The following is a 27,236-nucleotide window of genomic DNA, read 5'->3' as shown; positions in this document are numbered from 1 at the left end:
ATTAAAACAGTGATGGCAAACCTTTTTGGGCCCGAGTGCCCAAATTTGGGGAGGGGGACACCAGTGGAGGGTGGGCTGCAGTGGCGGAACCAGACGTGGCGGCAGAAGGGGGAATCCCGGGCTTGGAAGTGCCTCGAGACCCCACTCCGGATCCTGGCCCACCACCCTGTTGAAGTGCCCAACACCGTGGCTGCAGCTGCCACCTCAGGTTTGGCTGCGGGGGCGGAAGGAGCAATCCGGCGATATATGGCTCGCGTGCCTGCAGAAAGGGCTCTGCGTGCCAGCTGTGGCACGTGTGCCATAGGTTCGCCATTGCTGCATTAAAAGTTATTTTAACATACAAAGAACTACAGAAGAAAATCTGACATTTGCTTTGAAGTGTCATAAATGATGTGTTTAGTAGATGTATTGGTGGAAGTGAATTAGAGGGCCCAGGGACTGTCTGGGAGATGCTCTCCTGCATCTATTTAATGACAATGCGGATCACCCATAGAACCCCTAGGGCTGATCTTTTATTCCCATTTCATTTCTTCCAGCTACATAAGCTCTGCAATGTATTCAGTTCTCAAATTATGAATATTTACAAACTGACCAGTCAAAAAGCATGTTTACTTCATTCTCAAGGACTGAACACCATTTTGCAGACAATTACCAACTGTCACTTAAAGAAGGTTGGAAGATTCAACAAGCTCAAGTCGAAAAACCTTGTAAAATACAGCTTAAGGCTTAAAGTTATTTTACTTATTAACCCTGCATGTTTACAGAAAGAAAAACATTATCTCCCACTTAATTCTCACAAGACATAATTTTACTGCAGATAGTGGTTGTGAGAAAGGGCTTTTGATTATATTCCTGGGTGCTACCAAGCTTCTACTAAAGTTTAAAACCATTTTTATAGTAACTATAAGCTATGAAAACTTATTTAGGAAGAAATAAATGTCAAAAAGATTGATTTAACTTAAAACAATTAACAATCAAAACTGCTTGATTCAAATCAACCCAGCATGAGCCGAAATAAGCCTTGCATAATATGCAGCTCACCACACTAAACTCATTCCATATTTGTAATGTCTAAACTGAACTGTGGAACAGAAGAACTATCAAGCAAATGGTTGAGAAGGCTTACTCTAAATCAATGGGATTTGTTTTATCTTTTTAAACTGGTATTAATATGGAAATAACATATATTTGATTAAACTGAATGCATTCATCTTTTCTGCTGACATCTATAAAAACTGCAGTGGTGGTTGTGATGGAGAAGCTACAAAAACTGCTGGACAGCTAGTGGTTTAGTACAGTGGTTCTTAACCTTGGGTTACTCAGGTGTTTTGAACTGCAACTCCCAGAAACCCCAGCCAGCACAGCTGGTGATGAAGGCTTCTGGGAGTTGCAATCCAAAAACACCTGAGTAACCCAAGGTTAAGAACCACTGGTTTAGTATCTGGCTGCAGAGCCAGAGGTTGGGAGTGTGATTTCCCACTGTGCCTCGTTGACAGGGGCTGAACTTGTTGACCCATGGGGTCCTTTATAGCTCTGCAGTTCTAAGATGATGATGATGATTACAAAGATTCAAGCAACTCATCTTTGCATTTTCATTTAAGCCATCATCTTAGCATGCAATGAAGTTAAGTTAGTAGAAAACCAACCACCTCAGGTTAATTTTATTTGGAAAGTATAAAGAATAATATATTACATGAAAATATAACATTTTCAAGACTGGAGATAAAATTCTGCTAGAATATCAGACTAAATGAATAACTATATATCTATTACTTCAGTCTGACAGTACAATAGTAGATAATCCACTAATAAAAGCAGTAAACATGCTTTTGTATTTAAATAATGAACACTGAAAAACTACATTTGAGCATAATGGGAGTGAATGAAACTGTATCAAATAAAATCAAGTGACAAAAAAGATTTTAAAATCCTCAATTTTTCATGGTGTAAAAACTTTTTCAATTGCTCAGATGAGAACACATCTAGGTAAGTTTGAGGAACTAGTAAACCTATCATATTAACCTGCCAATTGAGATTATAAAGGGTATAGTCTCTTAACATGTGAAAATATGTTCTGCATAAGTGAAATGGTTGGATTTTCTTTTACTACATCTTCATTAAGTTCACAGGGCTAATGGTGAACTAAACCACTGGTTCTTAACCTTGGGTTACTCAGGAGTTTTGGACTGCAACTCCCAGAAGCCTTCACCACCAACTGTGCTGGCCGGGGTTTCTGGGAGTTGCAGTTCAAAAACATCCGAGTAACAAAGGTTAAGAACCACTGAACTAAACAATAATGCCACTAGTCAACAAGGTGCTAACTTTCCCTCACCTAAAATAACTTGCAGCTGTTATGGGACTAGTGACATTCTCTGGGTGTTTTATTCTATGCTAGTACAGCTCCATACATATCTACAGTATTATTTGCGTGAATACAACCACAGTCAAATTAAGCATAATAGTTTTACATAAAGCTGTTGCACTATTCCTTATTCAAGATATACACCTGTTGCATGCATGATGTACTAATGATACTTTAATCAAAGGTAGTTTAAGTCAAGGTACATCCAGTGTGGTGTTGCAGATAGTGGCTGAGCAGAAGACCCAGGTTCAAAATTCCTCCTTGGCTATGGAGACGCACCATGAAGTGGCAATAGTAAAACCATTCTTTAAATATCTCACATTAACATGAAAACCCCATTAGTGTTGCTTTATGTCTGATGCAACTTGACAGCATGTAATAACAGGGTACAGTACAATTCCATTATAGTTTCACTGATACACCTTACTAGTTATGCAGCACTGTCCAAATGCTCTTTACTCACTTCATGCAACTGCCATGACAGCTACTTTAACACATGCTTACGGCTGATTAGATATATCTATATGATCGCATAACAGCAACATCAACATGAATTCATACAATCATTAGCATTTGTGTTAATGTCTGCCTATAGATCCATTACTCACAAGCATACTTACATCTTTTGCCATGTTACCAAATCAAGAAATCAATTCTTTATTTCCTCGATCACCACAGGGCAAAGAGAAACAGCAGCCGTGTGTTCTAAAAAGAAGAAAAAAAAATTAGTGTAGAGATGTGTTAAATCTGGAATGCTTCGCAACCAGTCTCAAAACTTCAATATAAGTTACAATTACAAACATCAAACTTTAAAATTCTGCAAGGCATTTGCCTCTTTTCCTCCCAAGGGAAGATAAGACAAGATGGCCTGAGCTGACAATCTGACAGCAGAGGATGGGGGTGGGTGGGGATTCGGTCCAGTTTGGTTTCAAACTGGTGTGGCTGAAAAGCATAATTGTGCCTCGTACACGTATGTACACGACTCCACCTGAACTGTGCAAGGGGACTGTGTCTGACCCATTCAGTGCAGCACAGTCACTAGGCCTCAGAGGCCCCCAACCCCTCCACCACCTATCACACACTTTTCTCAATCCTAAACAACACACATATTGCTTCTTCCATGCCAAAGATCCCAAGCAGGCCCCAGCAATTTCTAGGCTGCTTCCGCGGAGGGGAGGGGAGGCTGAGCTGGTCCTCAAGAGTCTCTTGTGAAAGCCAGGCCAGCAGCAGCAGCAGCAGCATCTGTGCTTCAGAGAGAACGAGTCCCGCCGCCAGCCTCCGCCTCCTGCACCTTCCCGCCCCCTCTCCAGGGCCTCAGCAGCCGGGCCAGAGCCCCGCAAGTCTAGCCCAGCAACACCACTGACTGCTGGAGGAGAGAGAGAGAGACGGGGGGCCACCCATGCACCACCCTCACCCTCGTTCGTCTCCCAGCCGAGCCCCGGAGCGGGAGGCGGGGAGAGAAGGAAGGGAGGAAGAAAGAGGGAATCTCTTCCTCGGCCTTTAGACCGTCCCGCCTAAACGCTTCCCACCGCCGCTGCCTCCCCCCCCCAATTCATGCTCTCTCCCACCTGTCCCCCCTCTTTGAGCCGCCGTCGCCCCCCCTCCACCTCTCCCCCCCTCCTGGTTCCCACGCCAAAGGCGCCTCCAGCACCTGAAGAAGTAGGAGAGGAGCCACCGAGCCAACTCCATCCCCCACCACACACTCCCGAGCAATCCCCCACCCACAGCGCCGCTCTTGCACGGAAAGAGAGAGAGAGAGAGAGATGCCAACTGCACATGTGCAATGCTTGGCCCTCCTCAAAAACCCCTCGGGGGTGGGGAGAGAGGAGGGAAGCAACAACACACCATCAACCTCCCTTTCTCTTTTTATAACACCCCCCCACCCCACAATCCAAAGTAACTACACGTTTGCTGCGGGAGTGGGAAAGGGTAGACAGGACCTCCACACTCGCCTCACTGCACCCGTCCACATACAGAAGAGGCAAAACTACCAGTAATCTTTAAAGTGGGGCAATAAACCTTTCAGATAAAAAGGAATTAGTGCCCCGTTTTGATCCCTGCTTGCAGTCTTGCTCCTCCTTCCCTTCCTCTCATCTCGTCTTTTCTCCGGTGGCAGCAAACAGTGAGGGGGTCTTGAAGAAGAAGAAGAAAAAAAAGGGGGGGGATCGGGAAGGAGGGCGATCGATTTGTACTTCACAGGTCTCTGGTCTTTCTCTGACCCCCTCCTCCAGCGTCTTGCAACTATCCCTGCAACCCTGCAGTCGCTTGCACTTCCTGGGAGGCAGCCCCCACGAGAAAGCTGCGACTTTCAGAATGCTTGCTGCCAATTATGCGTGTAGAACAGACACACACACAAAGAATCGGAGTGCAACTCTGGCAGCAGCTTCCTACACACTTCCATCTCCCTTGGTTTGAATCGGGATGCAGGGGCTGCAATCCGACATAGTATACTTCTTTGGAAGTAAGACGACCCTCCCCCCCCCACTTGAACTGAGAAGGACTTATACTCGCGTGGAGGTACAGATGTAACTAGGCTGCAGGCTTCCCCCCCCCGCCTCCTCCGAAATGCGCCATCGTTCCTGTTCCCTGCCAAACAATTAAAACAAGCCGAGCTCGCCTTCCTCCTACCTTGCTCTGCCCCCCACTCTGTGGCCGTTGGCTTAAGAGGTCCGCCTTGCTGAGCTGTCTGTCGGGGTTGCCTCGCTCACACCTGTTCCCGCTTCCTGCACAGAAGGCGGATGGGAGGCACGGGCAGCGCCGCCGCTGCTGCCGCCTCCCCCCCCCCTTGCGATCCCGCAATTATTGGCTTCTCGGCGGTTGGCAGGAAGAAGGGAGGAAAAAATTGAAACTTACACTTTCGTGCGTCCCTCCGGCGTGACGCTGCGCGCTTACGTCACGGAGTGGAACGTGCCCCACATCGTCGGACGCGGGGAGATTACTGTTCCCTTTCCCCCGTCCTATCACCACCGTACGTTCCCTTCAGCCGGCCTACCGGGATGTCGTAGGGGAAAGGCGCGCGCATGCGCAAGGTTTTCGCGCCATCGGGATTCCACCACGCCTCCCTCTTTCTAAGGACTGAGCGCGCGGGAAGGTAGAGCGCGAGACCGGCTGTTCTTGGTTTTGTCGTTGGCAGGCGGTGCGGCAGGGGCTGCCCTCGCGAGATCCAGACCTTTCTCTCACGGGCAGGCGAGGCAGCGTTGCTGTGTTACCTTCCCACCGCTGGCAAGGAAGTTGAGGTTCATGTAGCAATTATATAGACAGCGATCGAGATTTTTTTCTTAATAGGGCTCGCTTCTCGCCACACTTTAATCCCCGTTTTTATTACTTTATAAAGACTAGTCGCATTCGTCCATTGGAAAACAAGCGTATTCGGAAATCTACCAGCTTTGTGTTTACTCAAGAGTAACAGACTGCCTTAATTTACTAGTCTAGGTATCCTATACGCGGACGTAACGTCTTTAGCGGCCTATGATTCAAGATAATACGCATGCAGGGTGTTGAGGCAATTGCCATTAGTACTGTATATTATTTGGACGTGCATTTTGTGCAGTACTCCTGAACAAAACTGATAATTCAGGTTATGTACAATTGTACATCTTTCATTCACAAATAAATGGCAGAAAAGGAATCTACTTTGGATGGGGATGAAAAAAATGAATCAAAGCAAAGATGCTGCACGTGAATAAATCTATCGATATGAGCAAACTTGAAAGCCGCCTAGAGTGGTCGAAATGACTAGATAGGCGGGGTATAAATACAATAAATAAATAAATAAATAAGCCTAAACCTAACAAGCGCTGAGAGATAACTGCCGCCAAATGTACTACAAATTGTATTATCACTGGATGCTGATGGCATGTTTCAGTGACTTCTTGGTACCTGTTATACTCAATATGCTTACTTGCACTACGGTTTAGAGCTGATCTGAAGACTTAACAATTTAGTTCTTAATGGTAAAAGGAAGAAAATTAATCAAATGAATATTGGAAGAATTACTTCCTTCATTACTAACTAGTATTTTAGTAAATATGGAAGGGGTTTCCTTGCACTACAACCCTTGATGTGATCTATTATGTTACTCATCTTTAAAGCAACATACAAAATTCAAAGAGGCAGGTAAGCAGCACATGTTTTAACTCCTGGGCTTCAATTCTCTTTAAACATTTAATAGGTCACAAGTTTCACTAAATTCAAGAGAACTTCTGGGCAGACATGTACAGTATTATGCTGTTAATATATTAAAGGTAAAACTAAAGCTGAGATAAAATCTCCAGTTTATTGAGGGAAACTATGCAAACTGAAAATATTTTGAAAAAAACTTCTAGAAAATTCAGCAAGAAACATTATACAGTACAGGTGTATATTCAAGCTGTTGGTATATGAAAATTAATAGGCGTATGCAATTTTATTAAAATTATCTAGTTAAATAATTTGATACTAATTTCAGCTACAGAATATGAAATTTTAAAAATGAAGTTCTGTGTACAGGTTGCGAACCAGTAGTTAGGAGTACCAGATGTCTTTACCTGACAAATGCCCGAAATAACTAATATACTAATCTGAACGTGAATACCATCACTGTATAACATTGGGTATCAAGACTTTTAATAAGTCTGTCTCGAAGAACTGACATGGGTAATTATTTCATCATGATTATAAATTCTGAATCCCTAAAGTTCTTCAAAAACATGCAGGTTTTCCCTTCTTGCTGTATACCAAATGATACCCCCAATGAAGTAATGCAAACCTAAATGTATATTCCAAAAATAGTTTTAATTCTACACAGTATTTTGGTTTTAAACAATTAACAAGAATCAATACAAGTAGTTCTTTATTTTTATATTGAGAAACCTTTTCTGATCATGGTTATTTTGTTTGTGAACCTACAAATATGAAAGAGATACAAGTTAAAATAACATTATTTAAGTTGCATCATTCAGTTTTACTCCTTAGGCAAATGAAGCATTTTTCATCTTTATCTGTAACTGGAAATGTATACAGCACTTAAAATGTTTCTGTAGCTGATGTTAGACTTAGTACAGTACTTGCATTGCAGAGCTCTTTAACAGTACCACAGGCACCATACATGTAAATTGAATTTTCTGTACTGACTGAAAATAATAAAAAGGCACATCAGTCAATTACTGAATCAGCAGGTAAGATTTTCAGAACTGATTTGACAGAAATGTTTTTCTTTTATACTCCAAAAATTACAATATGTGTTTTACTTTATAAAATGAAAGCAATATAAAGCTTCTAAGTTGAGGAGAATAAACCTATTTTGTTTGCTGCCTGAGAAATGTAATGAATGTAAAGATGTTTCTTTTGTAGAACCTTGTTTAATTAAACATCTTCAAGAACTTAATCTTCTTTCAGATCTTGGTACACATTTCATAATTGAAGCTCTCCAGAGTGCTGGTGCAAGCAATAGACTTAGAGTTGTCACACTCAGTATAAGAAGATAGACCTAGAAATTGGCAAACAAAATGTTAGCTCATTTCATATCTTTTCCTTAAGAATCAAGGAAGCATAGAAGTACTCCGAGTATTTAAAGTAGAGTCATAAAGCTAAAAATAAATTCTTGTGTTACAGGAGTAGCCTGTTCAGCCAGCTTGAATATCATGAGTCAAAAGAGTTGTAGTTAATGTAGATATATGGGCTTTATTTTTATTTAAATACAGCAGTATATATAGTCACAAGGATACCATGGTAAATAAAAAGAAGTGACTTATCGTATGATAGCCAGCCCTTGGTTTCCCAATCCCAGAAACATTAAGCTACTGCTAAAGCTATGCATGAGAGCAAGTAATTCAAGAACAGCCAAAGGTCCTGTGACTTATCATCCCACCTACAACACAAAATAGATATCTAATTCAATGCCAGATAACATCCACAGCCTAATTCACAACTATTCTAGCTGATTTATCATCAGCGTTAGTGGAGTCGTAACCACAACATATTTAAAGGGATTATAATTGCTGGTATTACAGGGACTTGGAATTTAGCATAATCAAAACCATATTTTATCACAAGGAACATGCCTTTAGTCCACAGTCATAGGCATGGATCCAGACTGCTTCTGCTTGTGAATACTTCTTGCAGACTAGTGAAACAGTATTTATTCCTGCACTTCTTAGTTCTCTTTGAAAATCTCCCCTGGTGTTTTGAGTGATCTTCAGAACAGTGTGGGAGGGAATAATGGGAGTTGTAGGATAGAGGAAATTAGAAAATGCATGCATCCCCTGCCTTGCATAGGATTGCAAGCCTATGGACAGAATAATGAAGCTGAATACAACCCATGGGCTAGTATTATACTGTAGAAGTTACAGAAGCATCTGTGGCTGTTTGGTGAGATGCTTGTTTGGGGCCTGTGTCCTGTTTGGTGACATAATTATATGCTCTACTTTTTTCTCTCTAAAGACAACAAAGTGGCCAGTGTGCCCTTCTCAAGGCAATGGACAAATCTGCAGGAGCTGAGACAGACTTTTTATTTACTAAGTGAAACTATAAACTGATACCTTGACACCTTTGTCTTATGGTAAATCTGCAAATACAGTGGTGCCTCGCACAACGAGCGCACCGTAGAGCGATGAATTCGCTCTACGGTGACGCTTTTGCGATCGCTAAAGCGATCGCACAACGATGGCCCCAATGGGCGAAAATCGCAGAGCGAAGGTCAGTAAGCTGCTCGCTTACCGACCTTCGCTTTGCGACCCGCCGATCAGCTGTTCGCGGGTCAAAAATGGCTGCCGGAACAGCCGAAAGGGGCCGGGGCGCAGCGTTTTCGCGCCCTTGGTAAGCAAGGGGAGTGCGCGAAAACGCTGCGGAAGCCCCGAAATGGCTGCGCGCAACCATTTTGGGGCTTCCGGCAGCGTTTTCACGCGCTCCCCTTGCTTACCAAGGGCGCGAAAACGCTGCGCCCCGGCCCCTTTTGGCTGTTCCGGCGGCCATTTTTGACCCGCCGAACAGCTGATGGCAGCCATTTTGGCGCCCTCGTTCTGCGAGGGGAGGGTGCGAAAATGGCTGCCGCCTATGGAGGAACTTCACTGAATGGTGAGTTTGAAAGCCATAGGAACGCACTGAACAAAGTTCAATGCGTTTCTATGGCTTTTCCCCTCCCGCACAGCGATGTTTCCCACAGCGAAGATTAATCCGGAACAGATTAACCTCGCTGTGCGGGGCACCACTGTATCATCTTGCTTAAGCTGTCTTCAAGAACACAGGGCATTACATCTGACCTAATTATGGGGACTATTTGTCTCTTTTCCGGCCTTCAAATTATATATAATCTTGGTGAACATAAAACCTTGGCTTGTCTGTAACTTTTCAGTAACTAAGGTATGACTCAGCCCAGAACTTTGTTCTTTCCCAAGAATGAGTACAAAATTTTAGGGGTTATCCCATGTGTGGGTATTTTCTCATGTGCCAGTCAGTCTAAATTGCTTTGGTGGGAAGGCACACAAGCAGGGCATTTGATGATCGGCTCCTGTGTTTGGGAAGCTAGTATGTGAAGCAGTCAGCAACACTTATTTGCCACAGAATTTTATTATATCCTTCAAAATATTAAAGAACTGCAGGAAGACCCCCATATCTGCTAGGGATTATTTACAAGGCCCCTGTGGATACAGAAAAGGACAGATGCAGTATTAGTGAATGCTATATAGCTGGATAAAAGGGGCAGGGAGACTCAGGAAAAAATATTTTACATGCTTTGCCAGAATCGGCCTCTAGAGGGTGCCAGAGATTATGTATGTATTCATCATTAAGTATCCATAGCACACAGTCTCTGGCCCCCTCTAGTGGCTGGTTGTGATAATACATGTGAAAACAATATTTTCAGACTGAGGATAAGTGAATCAGTGGATACTGATCCCGTGTATAAGGGGGACCTACTGCATAAGAAGTCACCACTTACCTCTCGTGAAATTATACCCGCTCTGCGGGCTCTGCTTCCCAGGACAAAAGAAAACTCACTAACTTGAGCCAAGCCTGCAGATACAATCCATTTGATGTGCTGGCTGCTCTTTGGGAGAATCACAGAAAGGACAAGGCCTGCCAAGAAAAACTTTGAGAGAGTATATTTTTAGAAACATAATAGAACAAAACAGACAACACTTTAAAAAAATCAGTGAAATCCATGATAAAGGGATAAGAAATGTATGTCCCAAGATGGTATTTGACTGCAGCTTCCATAATTCTTTACTTAATTTTTTGGGTTGAATCTAAAATTTTCATTTAAAAAATTCTGCTTATATAATGAGGCTTTAAAACCTTTTCCTTCCTGAGTTGTTGTCCTCTTCCTGAGAATCAGAGTCCATAGCAAAATTCTTAAACATGATATGGGGACTATAATTTGGCAAAGGGGGAGTAATAAAATAAGGCAAAGACTCACAGTGACAACCCACAGGAGGGCTTTGGTGGGTGTAGCAGTTGTGAAGATAGGATAGGAAAGGCTTTTCTATACAAATGGAATTTCATTTCCACAAAATCTGGTTACAGTTGTGTATGTTTAGCCCTAGGAATCCTGAGAGGTGATATGATAGCCATCTTCAGGTATTTTAAGGGCTATCCCATGAAAAATGGAGCCAGTTTTCAATTTAACCATTAAGAACATCTTGGCAGTGAGAGCAGTTTACAGGGGAATGAAACGCCTTCAAAGGTGGTACACTAAACAGATGGACTCCTATCAGGCAATTTAGCTGTAGATTTCTTGCTATAACAGGGGTGTGTGTGGACTTGATAACCCTTAAGGTTCTCTTCCAGATGTATTTATATAATTCTTATATTTTAGATGACATTAAAAGATTAATTTTACTAATTAAACCAAAACTGGAATTTCTTTACACCATTACAGATTAAAATAAGACACAATCGTTTGTATTACATGGGACTGCATTAAGCAGGCCACAATGTAAAAGCTGAGAGAGAACCTTGGAGTCTGTCCTGATGGAAAAGCAGCACTTTACAATATTAATCAACCAGAACCGGCCTATAAAACATGGAATCTCTAGTAGTAGATAAATAGCTCTCTGTTCTGAATTTCTGAAAAGAGACCCACAGAAGGGATGAAGAAAGATTGTTTCTCTGACAACGCTGCACAATTAACAGCAATGTTTTGCCATTCCTGCCATCCCAGGACTGCAGAGATATATTCAGTTAGACTTGATTTTTTTTTGCCGGTTTCATTCAAATATATCGACCTATATTTAGTATCTAATTGTATTATAAAACACACATACCTTCATTATAACTACTGAAAGTGTAAGAAACAGCAAGACTGTGAGTTCATATATTACAAATGTAGGGAAAACATGAAGGCCTGCAAGAGAAAAACTGTTGAAATTCTTTCTGAATGATAACAGTAACAGAATTTAAAAATAACGGATGTCTTTTGTATAATTTGTCAAAAGCCAACAAAATTATTAGAAATACATAATGCCTAGAAGAAAGAAATGTTTAGCATGCATGTTTTCTTCATTCTATCTCATACCTGGAATAGGCATGGGATTTTTAGACTACAGACCCCATAATTCTCCATTTTGAGTGTTCTGTCATACAGACCTATAACAATGTGGCTCATTTGGAAAAAATGCCTAGCTGGGAAAGCTGTGAGGCCTAGAACAGGCCTAATTCCACACTAGCTTCCTATTTAGGAATGAAGCTCTTAGCAATGGGGCAGCTTCCTTTCTGCACAGCAAAGTAGGGCACAGCCAGGCCTCTGTAAGGCTCCAAAGCCTTCCTAACTAGACCTTTTCTCCAAATGAGCCACATTTAGGTGTTTGTAGGTATGGCTACGTCAGGGAAAACTCCCAGAATGGAGAATTACCGGATTTGTTGTTCAAAAAAATCCCATGCCTAGTCTGGGAAGTCTGAAATGGAAAAATGGTAGTCAAGAGGACCTCCTGTGGATGTTTTACTTTTTCAGAATGTAGAATAAATTACAGTCCCTTTAAACCAGTATTTTGAAGGAAACTTAACGTCTTGGTCCAAACATTAAGTGTAAATAGAAGATGATGATTCGTTGAGATTATATGTTTTTTAAGCATCTTTTTCTCGGGTTTTTTAATGGCTGGGGATGTCCATGATTTCTCACTTTCCTAATATGTTGCTTTGATACATTTCCACGTCAGTTTTATTGACAAGGTGATCCTGGCTAGCTTGTGGTCATGGGAAAAACCTGATAAGCATGTAACACAATCCTATTGCCACAAGACTCTTCAAAACAAATTGAGAAGGCAGGCAACAACCATCTTCGTTTGCTCATTCATACTAACAGTTATGATTTAGTGAATACAGTATTCAGATATATTAGGAATTTTATTTTCTGACTTTTCCACATAAACTGACAAGATGTTTTCCTTGTTTTATGTAATAATGCTAAGGTCTATACACAGTTTCTAAGCCCACGTGGTAAAAGCTTCCTTTTATTTACTGTATTCTCCAGAAGCCTAGCATACATTAATTATTTTGTTCCTTTCACATTTATTAACATAGCACAGAGATTCTAATAGTGAAATGTAGAATGCACTTACATGAAATTTGAAATGTACTTATTTGATAAGAAAGACCTATTGCTTCAAAGATTCATATTTCGTGCAAACTTGCTTGGTACTGCTGCTTCAGAGAATGCTATTATTATTTGTAACATTTCTATTTTGCCCTTCAGTAAGCTCAAGGCAAGTGCACAGGCTCTCCTCTCCATTTTATCCTCACATAACCCTAGGAAATAGGTTAAGCTATTGGCTCATGGTCATGAAGTGGATTCTATAGCTCAGTGGGCACTAGAAACTACATCTCCCAAGTCCCAGTTGAACATACTACCCATTACACCACACTGGTTCTCAATAAGCACCTACCTCAGAGCGTTAACTAGTTAATTAAAGTATTTTGACTTAATTCCCTTTTATTTGCCCTCTTTTTTCCTTTAGCATCTGTCTTCATTCTTCTTTCTATAAGATTCCTGTTTTTGTCTATTCCTTCAGCCACCTTGCCTAAACATTCTGTCTCCTTTGTTCCCATCCAAGAGGTTGTGGGATTTTTTAATTTCCATCAAAGCAACATTTTTCTTTTAGTCAGAAAACCCAGACTAAACTATTTCAAACACTGTGTTTGGGATTAAAAGATATTCTTCATTAATTCTGTTAAATTTTTATCTCTTGGTCTTTTTTACAGCATGCACTACCACAAACTGTCTGAAAGTCATTTTAGCCTCAAATGCATTTTGTTATGGCGAGTCTAATGGTGTTTTCTGACCAACAAAAAAACCCTAATAAATTTTGGGGACTGTGGAATAAAAAAAAACTCAGATAGCTTTGTTCACTGAGCACCTAGAATACCCATGGACAACATTACCCCCCAGCTTGATTCAATGGTGGAAAGAGGCATCACAATCCCAAGCAGAATGCAATTTACACTTCTCATAAAACGTTTCTTTGCCTGTTAAGCTGATAGAATGAAGTTTTATATATGTTTCTTTAAATAAGTTACCTATAGATGCAAAGAAAATGATGGCAAGAAAGTCACGTATAGGTTCAATACAAGATGTAATCTCTTCAGTAATCATGTGACCCTGAGAAGAAATAAGTGCTCCTGCTAGGAAACAGCCCAGTTCCATTGAGACATCCAATAACTCCGTGATCTGTTAAGAAGAAAAAACAAGATACTGTACATTACTAGTCTCCTGTATACATTTTCTTCATTAGCCATCTTGCTTGAAAACATTGCACCTGAGCAAAGCCAGTGTACATAATTAAATAAAAACATAAAATTAGAATTTCTAACACACATTATACACATGTGAAATAATTATTTTAGGATTTTCAAAATGTAAATCTTGTTTAATTCACTACAATTGACTGCTGAAAGTTATGTTGCCAGCATCATCTCACTTTGCATAGCTGGAAGAAACACTTCATTGAAGTTTCCCTCATTAAAAGAAGTAACATTTTTATATAATTGCACTTAGGATGAAAATGCAAGGATCTGACTAGAACTGCACATGCAGAGAAAACTGAGAAAACATTAAATTGAATTTTTGCAAATAATCATTAGTGATGCCACATTTGCTGTTACCATGGACAGTAAATGTTTCTTGATGCCAGCAATTACTGCTAGAAAGCAATTTTACAATACATAAAGGTAGCAGCTTTAACCTCTTGTAGCACTTAAGAGGCTAAATTGTCTCTACCATAAACTTACTTCTATGTACAGTTGTGCCCCGCTTAACGATTGTCCCACATTACGACAAATCCACTTTACAACGATCTTTGTGCAATCGCAAAAGCGATCGCAAAACAATGTTTTAAAGGGTTTTTTTCCGCTTTGTGAAGATCAGTTCCCTACTTCAGGAACCGATTCTTCGCATTACAACAATCAAAACAGCTGATCATTGGTTTTTCAGAATGGCCACCGGGTGCTCAAAATGACTCCCCACTGTGTTTATGGACGGATTCCTTGCTATACAAGCACTGCAAATAGCCGCCGTATGAGGATCTTCGCTGGATGGTGAGTTTTTAGCCCATCGGAACGCATTAACTGGGTTTTAATGCGTTTCAGTGGGTTTATTATTTTCGCTTTCACTCTACAGTGATTTTGCTGGAACTAATTAATGTCGTTAAGCGAGGCACCACTGTATCTGGAAGGTAGGATGAGATGCAGGGAGCTGGCACTGCTAGTTATAGAGAGCATGTAACTCCGTTTATTCAACAGCTTCAGTGGCTAACAGATCATATACCATTTCTGGGCACAGTTCAAAGTGCTGTCAATGAACTACAAAACTACACAGCATGGGCCCAAGCTATTTAGAAGACTGTGTCCTTCCATACAGACCTGCCCACGCTTTTGAGGTCAGCTGGAAAAGCCCTTCTCACAAGCCCACCACCTTCAGAATCTCATCTAGGGGGGATTTGAGATGACTTTGTGGATGTTTCAAAGCCTCAGAACTCTTTGCCAAGATAGGCTACAATTGTCTACATCCTGTCGGCCTTCGGGCCACAGTTAAAGACTTTCATTTAAGGAAGACTTTGCAATCAACCGGAGGTTAACTGACATGATGGCTTTCTAGGTAAATTATTAGTATTTTAACAGAGTCTTAAATGTCTTGAAAGTTTAATTGTATTTGAATACTATGAGTTTATTTCAATTTTGAGATTTACAGTATAGCCATTTAATTTTAATTATATTTTAACTATATTGCAAGTCACCTTGGATTCCAGTTCTGGGAGAAAGGTGGCAAATATGAACAGGTAAATAAATGTCCATGCACAAGCAAAGTCTACAGTTACCAGCAGTTTGCAATAATACTGGGAAGGGGCAGAAACAAACAGCAAGCTGAAATAATCCCACTGTTGAGCCACTAGTAATCTTTATACAGTATATCCTCTCATCATCCTGTGAGTGATGGATAAATGGATGCTTGTAGGTTGAAAATATGTCATGTTAATAGATGCAGTGGCCCAGGTTAGAGACACCTTGAGCCCTTAGAGTAAAAAAACACTTCATTAAAAAAATCATCATCACTACAATGTAGGTCAAATGCACACGGACTGGATCTTGTATTGATTTGTTATTTGCATAGTTATACAACAAGTCTACCTCTCTATCTTGCATCGATTGGACTTCTGGTCTTGCATTATGTTCTCCCAATACAACAAAATCCTATGCCTCCTTGTGACTGAACTATATAATAAAACTATCCACTTACACTATGGAGTAAGCCCAAACAACAAATCAAAGGAGGCTGCTTCAGATATACCGTGTTTTCCCAAAAATAAGACAGGGTCTTATATTACCATAATTTTTGCTCTTAAAAATGCGTTAGGGCTTATTTTCAGGGGATGTTTTTTTTTCATGTACAACGATCTACATTTATTCATTATAACCATCTTCTCTGGGGCTTATTTTGGGGTAGGGCTTATATTGCGAGCATCCTGAAAAATACTAGGGCTTATTTTCAGATAGGTCTTATTTTCAGGGAAGCAGGGTATTTAGCCCTCTGGAATACAGTAGTTTTCTCCTAAGCAGTGGGTAATAAATAAGGCCAGTCCCAAAGTTTTATAGATGTGTATGGAGGATGTGGTGGCGCTGCGGGTTAAACAGCAGAAGCCTCTGTGCTGCAAGGTCAGAAGACCAGCAGTCGTAAGATCGAATCCACATGACGGAGCGCCCGTCGCTTGTCCCAGCTCCTGCCAACCTAGCAGTTTGAAACCATGCAAATGCGAGTAGATAAATAGGTACCACCACGGTTGGAAGGTAACAGCATTCCGTGTCTAGCTAGCTGGCCACGTGACCACGGAAACTGTCTACAAACACTGGCTCTATGGCTTGGAAACGGGGATGAGCACCACGCCCTAGAGTCAGACATGTGTGGACTAAATGTAAAGGGAAACCTTTACCTTTGGAGGAGCAGTTGTCAGGGATGGGGGTTAACATCTGCACAGCTGAAAATGGCTAGTGGGAATGAAAGCAGGAGTTTCACTGCTCCTATGTTACTTAGTGAAGACAAGCTTCCCTTTCTCAATATACTTAAAGGAGACAGACTGCCTTTCCACATATACAAAATAACTGATATACTCTCTTAATATATATATTCAACTTAAATTATCTTTTCAGAAACTAAGGAAACTCATCCACAAAAACTCCTTGGGTGAATGTAAGATGGCATAATTCAGATACGACGCTAAGGCAGTTTTAAGGCAGTGTCTGCACTTTTTTTAAAAGGCATCTATATGTTTGTTTCTTCAGTTTGGTATATGCTGCCCAACTAAACAGGGTCACCATTTTTGTTCCTATACAGTGAAATCCCCAGTTATGTCTTCTTATAAACAAATTCTATTAAATTCAGTTGGGCTTATTCACAGGTATATGCATACAAAAATTGCAACCTGAAAAAGATTTAAGTACCCAGTTAACACATCAAATACTCCATAAATGACTGTTCATTACTAGATGCCTGTTCCTTCACGAAATCATTTAGCTATGGCCCAGGATTCTTTCTGTTGTCGACCTGGAGCTTAATGCACAAATACATGTCCAGACTTGCTGCTGCTCAAGCCATGGTACCTGGACTGTAATCATGCCAGCTATATGGGTAGAACTTGCAGTTGGGAAGTCTTAAGCTCAGCCCGTGTATTTGTTTGGGAAGAATGCTCTAATATTTTCATAGTAAGTAAAATTTATTGATTTTAGTCCTCCTATTTTTTGATAGTTAATATTTAAAGTTATTTATACAGATAGAAAATTAATATTACATAAGCTAGCTTTATTAACATCACCTATTAGATGAGCCTATTCCTTTCAATGGCTTCTTTTGCTGACTGAGCTTGACTTCATGCAGTTATTTAATTTTTTTAAATGAAATAATTATGATATATGATGCATGTTAAACAATATAAATATTTGGAAAAATTACCATTAGCATAAGGAACATAAAAGCAGATATTCCTAGGACTAGGATTTCTTTATTTCCTTTGCTTTCCACGTGTAACTTTCGGTAGTAGGGTCCTATTAGATAAGTCTTTAAAAAAAGACATATAAGCAACACAGCAGCCAGAGAAAAGAGAATCTGTCCAACCAGCATCAATATTCTTAGTACCTCCTTGATAATGCTAGAAAAGGAAAAAAGTCAATTTTAGCCTTGTAATTCTAGATGTTTAATTTCAGATTATTATTATTAATTTTCTTATTAAAAAGGAACTTTTGCATATATTTCTACTTTTCATTTACAGTTCCTAGTAAGAAAGAAAGCACTATTTTAGTCTAGAAAAGTCAAAGACTAATCTACTTTAGGAAATGGTTGAGGTTTGACTATTTTACTCTGGCTTAATACATTTATAAATGATAAAGTGTTACTGGTTGTGGCAATAATTTACTAAAATGTTTAAAATCTGTTCTAATGACAGCAACCTTTCAATATTTATTTTATTTTGATATGTTTAACACATAAGGCATAAGGATACCCGATATAATCCACTGATATTTGTCCTATGCATAGTCAAAGGATAGCATGCACCATTTTTGGTCAGTCTTCCTAAGGCAACATCTGTAGCAAATTCATGGAGGTTCAAACAGCTACATGAAAGAAGAGAAAATTGACCAAGCAACTCCTGTACATTTATGGTTCTAATTCACACATATCTTTGGATTGCAACCAAGATATGCAGCAGGCACCTACCATAAAGATCAATAGCAAACTAATTATTATGAGATGTAAGATGAAACACTTAACTGCAAGCACATTTTAAAACCTGAAAAACATGACACAAGATAAACGCTATGCATACTACCCTGAAGTTCTTCTAAGAAGGACAGGATAAATGTGCAATGAATAAAAATATGCTGGTGAACTTTGTTACCTGGAATGTGTACCAACTCCAGCTTGAATAAGCGTTGGCATGATGGCTATAAACAAGCCAAGCTGTACATCCTGCATTACCAGCATTGCCAGTAGAACACTGCTATAATCAATATCTCCTGTTTGACAAAGGAGCAGATGTTAAATATGCAAAGAAACTGTAATGTTACTAATATTTAACTGATGGGGATTTGTCACATGCTAAATGCAGATAATCATGAATTTGTTACACACCTATAAGGCAAACTTGGCAAATGCTATAAAACAAAAGACAAAAATAATATATAAGAAAATGTGAGTCAGGTTCCTGCTTACTATGAAACTTGCTTGTACTATATGAAGCTTTGATTTAGAGCATAACTTACTGAATCAAACTAAAGAATGCATTTTGACTTTTTTCAGAGAAACCGAGTTTCAAGACATCATTGGTATCATCCCTAAAAAAACCCTCTCTTTTCCTTTGTTTCTCAAGCATTTAGGAACATATACCCAAGTTTTAAGATGCATAGATGACGGGGTGTGTGACATTCCTAGACCTGCATCTAGAGTCTTACTTCTGGACTACCTGAAATGGCAGGTTGCTCGCCTGTAATTGTACAGTGGGGTCTCTACTTAAGAACTTAATCCGTATTGGAAGGTGGTTCTCAAGTTGAAAAATTCTTATGTTGAATCTGCATTTCCCATAGGAATGCATTAAAAACCATTTAATCCGTATCTGCTCTTTTCCGTCCATAGAAACTACAGTGGAACCTCTACTTAAGAACTTAATCCGTTTTGGAATGGTGTTCTTAAGTTGAAACGTTCTTAAGTTGAAGCAAAATTTCCCATAGGAATGAACTGAAAACCAATTAATCCGTTCTGGCTGTTTTTTTGTTATGTAGAGGTGCGTTCGTACATTGAAGCATTAGTTCCCATAGGAACTAATGCAAAGCTGGTTAATACGTACTCTACCACTAGGGGGAGAATTTTTTTTAACCTAAGATGACCTAAGGTTAAAAAAAGAGCAGGAAAGGTTTTTTTCCTGTTCTTATCTTGGATTTCTGTTCTCAAGCAAAATTTAGCAAATGGAGCTGTTCTTAAGTTGGATTGTTCTTAAGTAGAGACGTTCTTAAGTAGAGACCCCACTGTAGTTCTTTGAGTGGACCTCTGTGATTCACACTGTGGGTGATCCATGCTTGCGTGAAGCCTCTTCGGAATATTTAAGAGCTTCTGCGGTAGCAAAATACACATTAGAATAGACCCCTCATCCTCGGTATAAGTACCTTGGCACCAGGACTCTCCCTTCAGTTGTGTCAACCACCACAAAGAGAAAAATATTGCATGGCGTGACAGAGGGGAGGTCAGGTGGGATGTGTGAATCACAGAGGTCCTCTCGAAGAACTACAATTACAGGTGAGTAACCTGCCGTTCTTCTTTGTGATCTCTGTGAATCACACTGGGTGACTAGCAAGCTGTCTTACCTGGAGACAGGGTGTCATGGCAAGGCGGAAGCCAAAATAGCACGTCCGAATGCTGCATCAGACTTCTGTCAAACATCTAGTCTATAATGTCGGACGAAGGTAGATGGTTGTGCCCACGTAGCTGAGGCACAGATGTCGGGGAGAGGCACACCATGTAGGAATGCTGTAGAGGCTGCCAACGCTATAGTGGAATGAGGGCAAATAGCTTGAGGGACCGGCTGTTGAGCAAGCTGGCATGCAAGCCAAATACTGTAGTAGAGGCAACTCAACGAGAAATCGTCTGGGACAAGACTCATAGGCCTTTGTTAGGAAGTTGATGACTGAGAAAAAGTGGGAATGTCAAAAGGGTTGCATACACGACAAATAAAAGGAGAAGGCCCTCCTAATATCCAAAGTATGAAGAAGTCGTTCATGGGTTGTGGATGGTGATGGAAAGAAAGATGGGAGGACCAGTGGTTGAGAGAGATGAAACTGAGACACCACTTTAGAGAGGAAGGAGACATCGAGGAACAGCTTTAATTTATCGGGATAGAATTGTACATAAGGATAATCATGGCGTAGGGCCGCAAGTTCGCTTGCTTGGCAAGCTGAAGTAATTGCAACGAGAAAGGCCATTTTGAAGGAAAGTAGATGGAGATCTGCTGAGGCTAGTGGTTTAGTGAGTTGTCATAAGACTGAGGTCAGGGGACATTGTGGACTAAGTTGTTTTTTGCTACCGCAGAAACGCTAGGATATTCCGAAGAGGCTCAGCGCAGGCACGGATCACCCACAGTGTGATTCAGAGAGGCCACAAAGAAGAAGAAGTTTGTTTGACACGATAATTTGGTATTTATTATTCCAGTTTAATACACCACACCCATTAGTGCTGCAGCACTACTCTGGGCAGTTTACATAAAATACAGAATCAAATACTATGATAAAATCAAGAGCAATCTAACGATATAAAAACAGAGAGTGCTAGAGCCTTAATAAAACTGCATAAAACAGAAGAAAAAAAATTAACAAACATGTAGATAACAAATAACTGAGAGGAGTATCTCCACTCAGCTAGGGTAGGAGTGGAAAGCCTCTCTGAAGAGCCATGTCTTAAGTTGCCTCTTAAATGTTGCATGGGAGGAAGCCAGGAGAAGCTCTTCCAGGGGCTGATTCCACAAAGATGGAGCCACCGGGAAGAAGGGCCTACAGGGTTGCCACTTTCTGGAAAGTCAGGTAAATGGAAATTGGTCAGGGAAATTGGTCTGAAGTGGGGAAAATTGTAATTAAAATATATTCAAGCAGTGGATTTTTGACCTGCTGCTGTAAGAGCATGATCTGTTCTTGTGGCAACTGGAATAGAGAAGTAGCAGAATACAAATAAAACTTAATGATGTCTTATTTTCGGGAAAACAGGGTAATACATGTTGCACAAGACTGAATTCAGGTCAACATCAGAGTTACCATGCTGTCTTGAACTGTGGAGGACTTGCATTGGTTGTACAGTGGGGTCTTGACTTGAGAACTTAATCCGTATTGGAAGGCGGTTCTCAAGTCAAAAAGTCTGTAAGTCAAGTCTCCATTGACCTACAGTGCATTGAAAACCGATTAATCCTGTAACAGGCCGTTTTTGTTCCATTTTGGTTTTTTTCTGGTCTGTAAGTCAATCTCAGTCTGCAAGTCAAACCTAAATTTTGCGGCCAGAGAAGTCTGTAACTCAAAAAGTTTGTAAGTCAAGCCGTCTGTAAGTCAAGGGTCCACTGTAATTGATATGAATCTGTTGCAGTCAGTCAGACATGCTCATGCATGCTACACAGAGCACTTGGAGCTTAAACACCATAAGCAACAAAAAGAAATTCAGAAGAAAGAAGAAACTTGAGGGACAAATTAAACAAGGGACAAGCCAAAATGGAAGATGAAACAATTGATGAGAAACTAAAAGAGTTACAAAATAAAAAGAGAAAATTGTAGAAGTGATAGTTTTATATCGTAAATATTTATTCTTTAAAAACAGATTAGTTGTATTCTAATTTCTAACTTGATTATTACTGCAGATTCAAAACTATAAGTTTCATAATGTGGCTTCGAAGAAACCATTTTAGATAGAACATTTATATAATTTTTTAGTGTATCTTTAAAACACTAACAAAAATGTTTTGTCATTTGTTAGCATTCAGAGTTTACTTGAAGTTTGTATCTTGGTGTAATTTTTGGTGCAATTACAAAACAGATGTTGCTTCAGTTAATGTTGAAAGAAGCTAGATATTAAATCTCTTACTCTGACAAATATTTTTGCAGTTGAGACTTGTGTAATTGTAAAGTGAAACATTTTCATTAAGACTTGCATTAGTGTAACACCACCTATTCATTTTTTAACTTTTCATTATATTTGAATGGTGGTCAGGGAAATTGACAAATATTTGTCAGGGAAAGTAGGGGAAATAAAAAAAAACTTCAGTGGCAAACCTGCCCTACCTCTCTAGACAATTTATGGGCCTCCCTCAAGGTAGCTACCCAGAGAAGCCTTGTCTGCGATGACCTGATGAGTACAACAGTTGTAGGACAGTTGACACTGGGGCAAGATGCTTCGACAGGGGTCCAAACCATGGAAGGCTTTGTACATTAGATTCAAAATTCTGAACCTGATCTGGGTCTCCAAGGGTAACCAGTGGAGGCAAGCCAGAACTGGGGTGATGCAATCATATCTGCTTGCCCCAACCACTGGTATGGCTGCTGCGTTCTGGACCCCCAGGAGCCTCTGGACCAGCCTCAAGGTAAGCCCTATATAGAAAGCATTGCAACAGTCAATCCGGGAAATGATCAATGCCTGCACCAGGGTCCTGAGGGAGCCATTGTCCAGGTAGGGGCAGAGTTGGGTGATCAGCATAAACTGGTTAAAGACCAATCTGGACACAGCTGCAGTCTGGGTGTCCCAAGAAAGAGCTGTGTCTAGAAGCATGTCCAAATTCTGAACTTGGTCCCTAAGCAGGAGGGCAATGCCATCCTGTATAGCGACCCCCCTAACTTTTCAGTGCCCCCCTGAATACAACCTCTGTTTTGTCTGGTTCAGTCTGTTTGCCCTGGTCAGTTCCAGTATTGAAGCCAGGCAATGCTTGAGTGTCTGGACAGCATCCACTACAGGAGTGGTAAAGGAGAAATAGAGCTAGGTGTCATCAGCATACTTATGACCTCTCACTCCAGATGTCCTGATGACCTCCCTCAGTGGCTTCACATAGATGTTGAACAGCACTGAGGATAGTGAAGGCCCCTGAGGGGCTCCACAGGTAAGGGTCCAAGGGGCTGATACATCATCCTCAAGCTGAACTTTTTGGATCTAGTACCTCGAGGAAGGATCAGCGCAATGTTAGGCCCCTGATCCCAATCTTCAAGAGCCTGTCCAGAAGGATACCATGTTCAGTGTTATCCTGCTGAGAGATCAAGGAGAATCAACAGGATACATCCACCTCTGTTGTCCTCCCTTAAAAGGTCATCCTGCAATGCGACCAGTGCTGTCTCTGTACTGCAACACAGCCTGAATCTGGACTGGAATGGATCAAGTCAATCCTGCTCCTCCAGGTATGCCTGCAGCTGATTTACCACCACCCTCTCGGTCACCTTGCCGAGGTATTGTATATTTGCAAACAGACGGAAGTTTAAATTGTCCAAAGCCAACTGGAGGCATTTGATGATGAGTCAGATGATGGATTATTTAATGCACAGGAGACTTCTTAGACAAAACCTGTTTCCCGACCCCATATCTTGAAATGACTTGGGGGGGGGGGGAATAAAAGCACCTTAAAGAGCAGAGGGTTCCCTTTTCTTTCATTTGCACATTATAGACTTTTTTTTAATAACAAGAAGACTTAAAATGCTATCCATGCTTTTATCTTAGTTCCTTCCTACTTTTGTAGGCACACAACATTTTCTGGGGGCAGAAAGGAGAGAGAAAACAAAGAATAGGGGAGTTTACATCTGAGTAGCTTAATCTTGAAGTCACACTTACCTTCTTTATCTCCCCGAGCACTCCCTGCAAGGAATCTGGATACTAATGGTGTACTTGACAATGATAAACAAGTAGCAATGAAAACACTCTGTGTTGCTCTAATTTGTAGCAAGTGTCCCCACAGTAAACCAAATGCAATCATCAGGAGGGTCATGTAGCAAGGTCCTTGCAAGGATATCTTCCACACCTTTGGCACAAAACAAATTCAGTAGTATTATTTTATAATATTATTTTCAATAACAGCCAATCTAGGGTAGGTACTAGACTAGGATTCAGGAAACCTGGGTTCAAATTAATGCTTGGCCTTAGAAATTTGCTGGAGGATGGAAATGGTACATCAGTCCCTGAACTTCTCAGATATCTCAAAAACTCTGTCAAGGTTGCCATAGAAGCAACCTGCTGGCACATAACAGTTACTTCCAATACAACACAAATATTTCATTTTGTTAAACTGGAATTAAAGTGAACAATTAATTTGACTTTAAAAAGTATAGGGATTCAGAGAGTAGAATAACTTCAAGTTCCTCAGAGTAGATCACCCCTTTTCTCATTAACTGGCACTTGCATTCTCAATAACTCAGTCTGAGATATTAGTAGGTGGAAAAAAAAATAAAAGATCAAACAGCAAACAATTGAACAGATCAAACAGCAAACAATATGCCAAAAGATCTTTAGACAATCAAAATAATTTTTCAGTTCTGGAAAAACCCTCAAACACCCTGAACGGTATGACCCCCAAGACCTTGTATCTACCATCTAATGTGATACATGTACAAGCATATTCACATCTTAGTTCACATTGTGCTTGAAAACTTACAACTTTCTAATATGGACCTGACTCTCACCTTGTGGGGCTGATAAAGAAAGGGGAGGAGCAGAAAATTACCTCCTACCCCTTCTCTAGCATGAAACTCACAGTTTATTTTACAAGCAGAAGGTGTCCTGCACACTGAAATACTGTACATAAGTGGATCAAACCTATCCTCGTTTTTTCATTGACTAGAGAATTCTTTGCCAGTTTTCACTTATGGGAGACCCCTCTGTTAGGATATATTATTTCAGTCTGCTGATAAGGATTTACTTAATTGAATGGTCCTTCACCCCAAAATCCCAATTCTTCCACACATAAGAATTAGATGTCAAAAGAGTTCATGCCTTCTGTTTCTCCTGACTTGCTAACTATCCTCTTAAGTTATTAGTATGTACATAGATTTTATGAAACAATACCTTTCTTAGCCTTTCAGGGGAAAACTCCAGACCAACCAGGAATAATGTGAAGAACACACCAAATTCTCCTAATGTCTCTACCTGTACAATTGACTACAGAAAAAAATATTGATTCAGTCTTGTTTTAACAGTTTTACTTTTCGTTACTGTTATAGAAGAGTCAGTTGTGTTCATTTTTGCAGAAGCAGTAGCTAGGTATGAAATTACTATGATTTACAACATTTATATCCCACTTTTAATCTACAAAACAATGCTCAAGATAGTCCACAATCTTAAAACAATTTTTAAAAGGTAGAACAACTTTAAACATAAAACATTGAAGTCAAATAAAAAACACCATCATCAAAATCAATCAAATCTAGAGATGCAATCCTCACAGTACATTTAACATTATGCACCCGTTTTAAGAGAGGTATCTTTACACCTAAAAGCAACAAGTGGAAACTGAGGGGCATTCATTCTGCAGTCTGGAAGCCATGCAAGGAAGAAGTCCTCTCATGTGGGCCTGTCAGACATACATGTGCAGCTGTTTAACATTTGGACAAGTCCACGATATTCATAAGTAATCTCTTAGATAGTCAGGCCCCAAGCTATTTGGGCTTTAAAAGTTAAAACCAACTCCTTGAATAAGACCCAGGAAGCAACTGGCGACCAATGCAGTTTTTTCAATATCCGCATCATGATCACAGTATTATACACAAGACATCAGCCAAACTGCCACATATTTTACCAGATGAAGATCCCAGACCTTTTTCAAGAGTAGTGCCATGCAGGAAGCACTGCAGTAATCAAGGCTTGGTGTACTGAAAGCACTGATCATTTTTGTCAAATCAGGTCAATTCAAGAAAGGTCATATTTGGAGCATTAAGCAGAGTTGTGCAAAGGCACTTTGAATCACTGCTACCATCTAGGAATCAAAGCCTACCTCCATGACTACAAACCTAACATGCTAAGGACAGTACAGCCCATTCTAGAAATGGCTGAATCTCAGTGTGACTTTCTACTGATTAGTAACAGCTCCATCTTGTCAGGATTCAATTTCAGCTTGTTCACCCTCATTCAGTGTACAGTATCAAGCTCAGGCAATGTTCAAGGGTCCTTACTTGGTATTCAGTGACAAGGAGGAGAGCATTATTGGCATATTGGTAGCATCTCACTCGAAAGCTTTGAATCAGCTCTCCTGGGGCTTCCTGCAGATGCTAAGTAATATAGGGCAGGGGTCATCAACCCTCGGTCCACAGCCCGGTTCCAGCTTGCCGGAACTGGGCCGTGGATACTGATCTCCACCCCCCTACATGCACACAGTGGGCGTGTTGCGCTCGTGCAGGGGACGTGTCACGCTCATGCGGGGGGCGTGTCATGCTCATGCAGGGGGCATGTCCGGTTGGAGGGAGAGAGCCCGATGTGCAGGAGGGTAGTGTGTATGTTGCGCTCACGCTTGTGCAGTGGGCGTGTTGTGGCCACCGCATGAGCATGACACACCCACCGTGCAAGCCCGGGGGTGCCCCGCTCCCTCCCGCACATGGAGCTCTCTCCTCCCAACTGGGGACTGCTGATATAGGGGATATGGTAGAGACCTGAAGGACACCACATGTCAAAGCCGTGGTATCAAGCAATGCTGTCACAGCATGATCTTTTAAGTATACCCCAACAGGAAAAGCTGGAATCGCTACAATATAGTGCCTCCAATACCCAATCTAGTCAGGCAGTCCAATAGGATACCATGGTCAATGACTTCAGATACTGTTGTAAGGTCCAGGATAACTAGTAAGATTGTGTCCCTCTCATCCAGTATGATGCAAGCCATCTACCAAGCACACTCTTTCCCTTAGACTGGCCACAAGCTCAACTGATAATCAA

General features: G+C 40.8%; 2 protein-coding genes and 1 long non-coding RNA gene across 11 annotated transcripts in view; 1 reads left to right on the top strand and 2 right to left on the bottom strand.

Moving 5' to 3' along the window:
- TFDP1 (transcription factor Dp-1) overlaps positions 1-5,356 on the bottom strand; it is a 30,078-nt gene extending 24,722 nt beyond the window's left edge. For 2 of the 8 annotated variants that reach the window (XM_020784058.3, XM_078391453.1), the window contains exons 1-2: positions 5,216-5,356; positions 2,983-3,067 (exon numbers count right to left, since the gene is read on the bottom strand). In XM_020784058.3, the coding sequence (XP_020639717.1) occupies positions 2,983-2,994 (12 nt within the window). In that variant the 5' untranslated portion in view covers positions 2,995-3,067; positions 5,216-5,356. Of the gene's footprint in view, positions 1-2,982; positions 3,068-3,468; positions 3,633-4,013; positions 4,143-4,990; positions 5,135-5,215 lie in introns of those variants that run through there. The other 6 variants (XM_020784057.3, XM_020784060.3, XM_078391451.1 and 3 more) reach the window with 4 other exon arrangements.
- Positions 1-27,236, top strand: part of LOC144588494 (uncharacterized) — a 394,222-nt gene that overhangs the window by 71,711 nt on the left and 295,275 nt on the right. The window lies entirely within an intron of this gene.
- Positions 7,117-27,236, bottom strand: part of SLC9D1 (solute carrier family 9 member D1) — a 33,320-nt gene continuing 13,200 nt past the window's right edge. For both annotated transcript variants that reach the window (XM_020784034.3, XM_072994583.2), the window contains exons 6-13: positions 25,377-25,469; positions 24,150-24,336; positions 18,715-18,832; positions 17,772-17,967; positions 13,850-14,000; positions 11,602-11,681; positions 10,278-10,427; positions 7,117-7,829 (exon numbers count right to left, since the gene is read on the bottom strand). In XM_020784034.3, the coding sequence (XP_020639693.1) occupies positions 7,716-7,829; positions 10,278-10,427; positions 11,602-11,681; positions 13,850-14,000; positions 17,772-17,967; positions 18,715-18,832; positions 24,150-24,336; positions 25,377-25,469 (1,089 nt within the window). In that variant the 3' untranslated portion in view covers positions 7,117-7,715. The remainder of the gene's footprint in view (positions 7,830-10,277; positions 10,428-11,601; positions 11,682-13,849; positions 14,001-17,771; positions 17,968-18,714; positions 18,833-24,149; positions 24,337-25,376; positions 25,470-27,236) is intronic.

Source organism: Pogona vitticeps, chromosome 3, assembly GCF_051106095.1.
Source record: "Pogona vitticeps strain Pit_001003342236 chromosome 3, PviZW2.1, whole genome shotgun sequence".
Lineage (NCBI taxonomy): Eukaryota > Metazoa > Chordata > Lepidosauria > Squamata > Agamidae > Pogona > Pogona vitticeps.
This window is presented reverse-complemented; position numbering and strand designations above follow the sequence as displayed.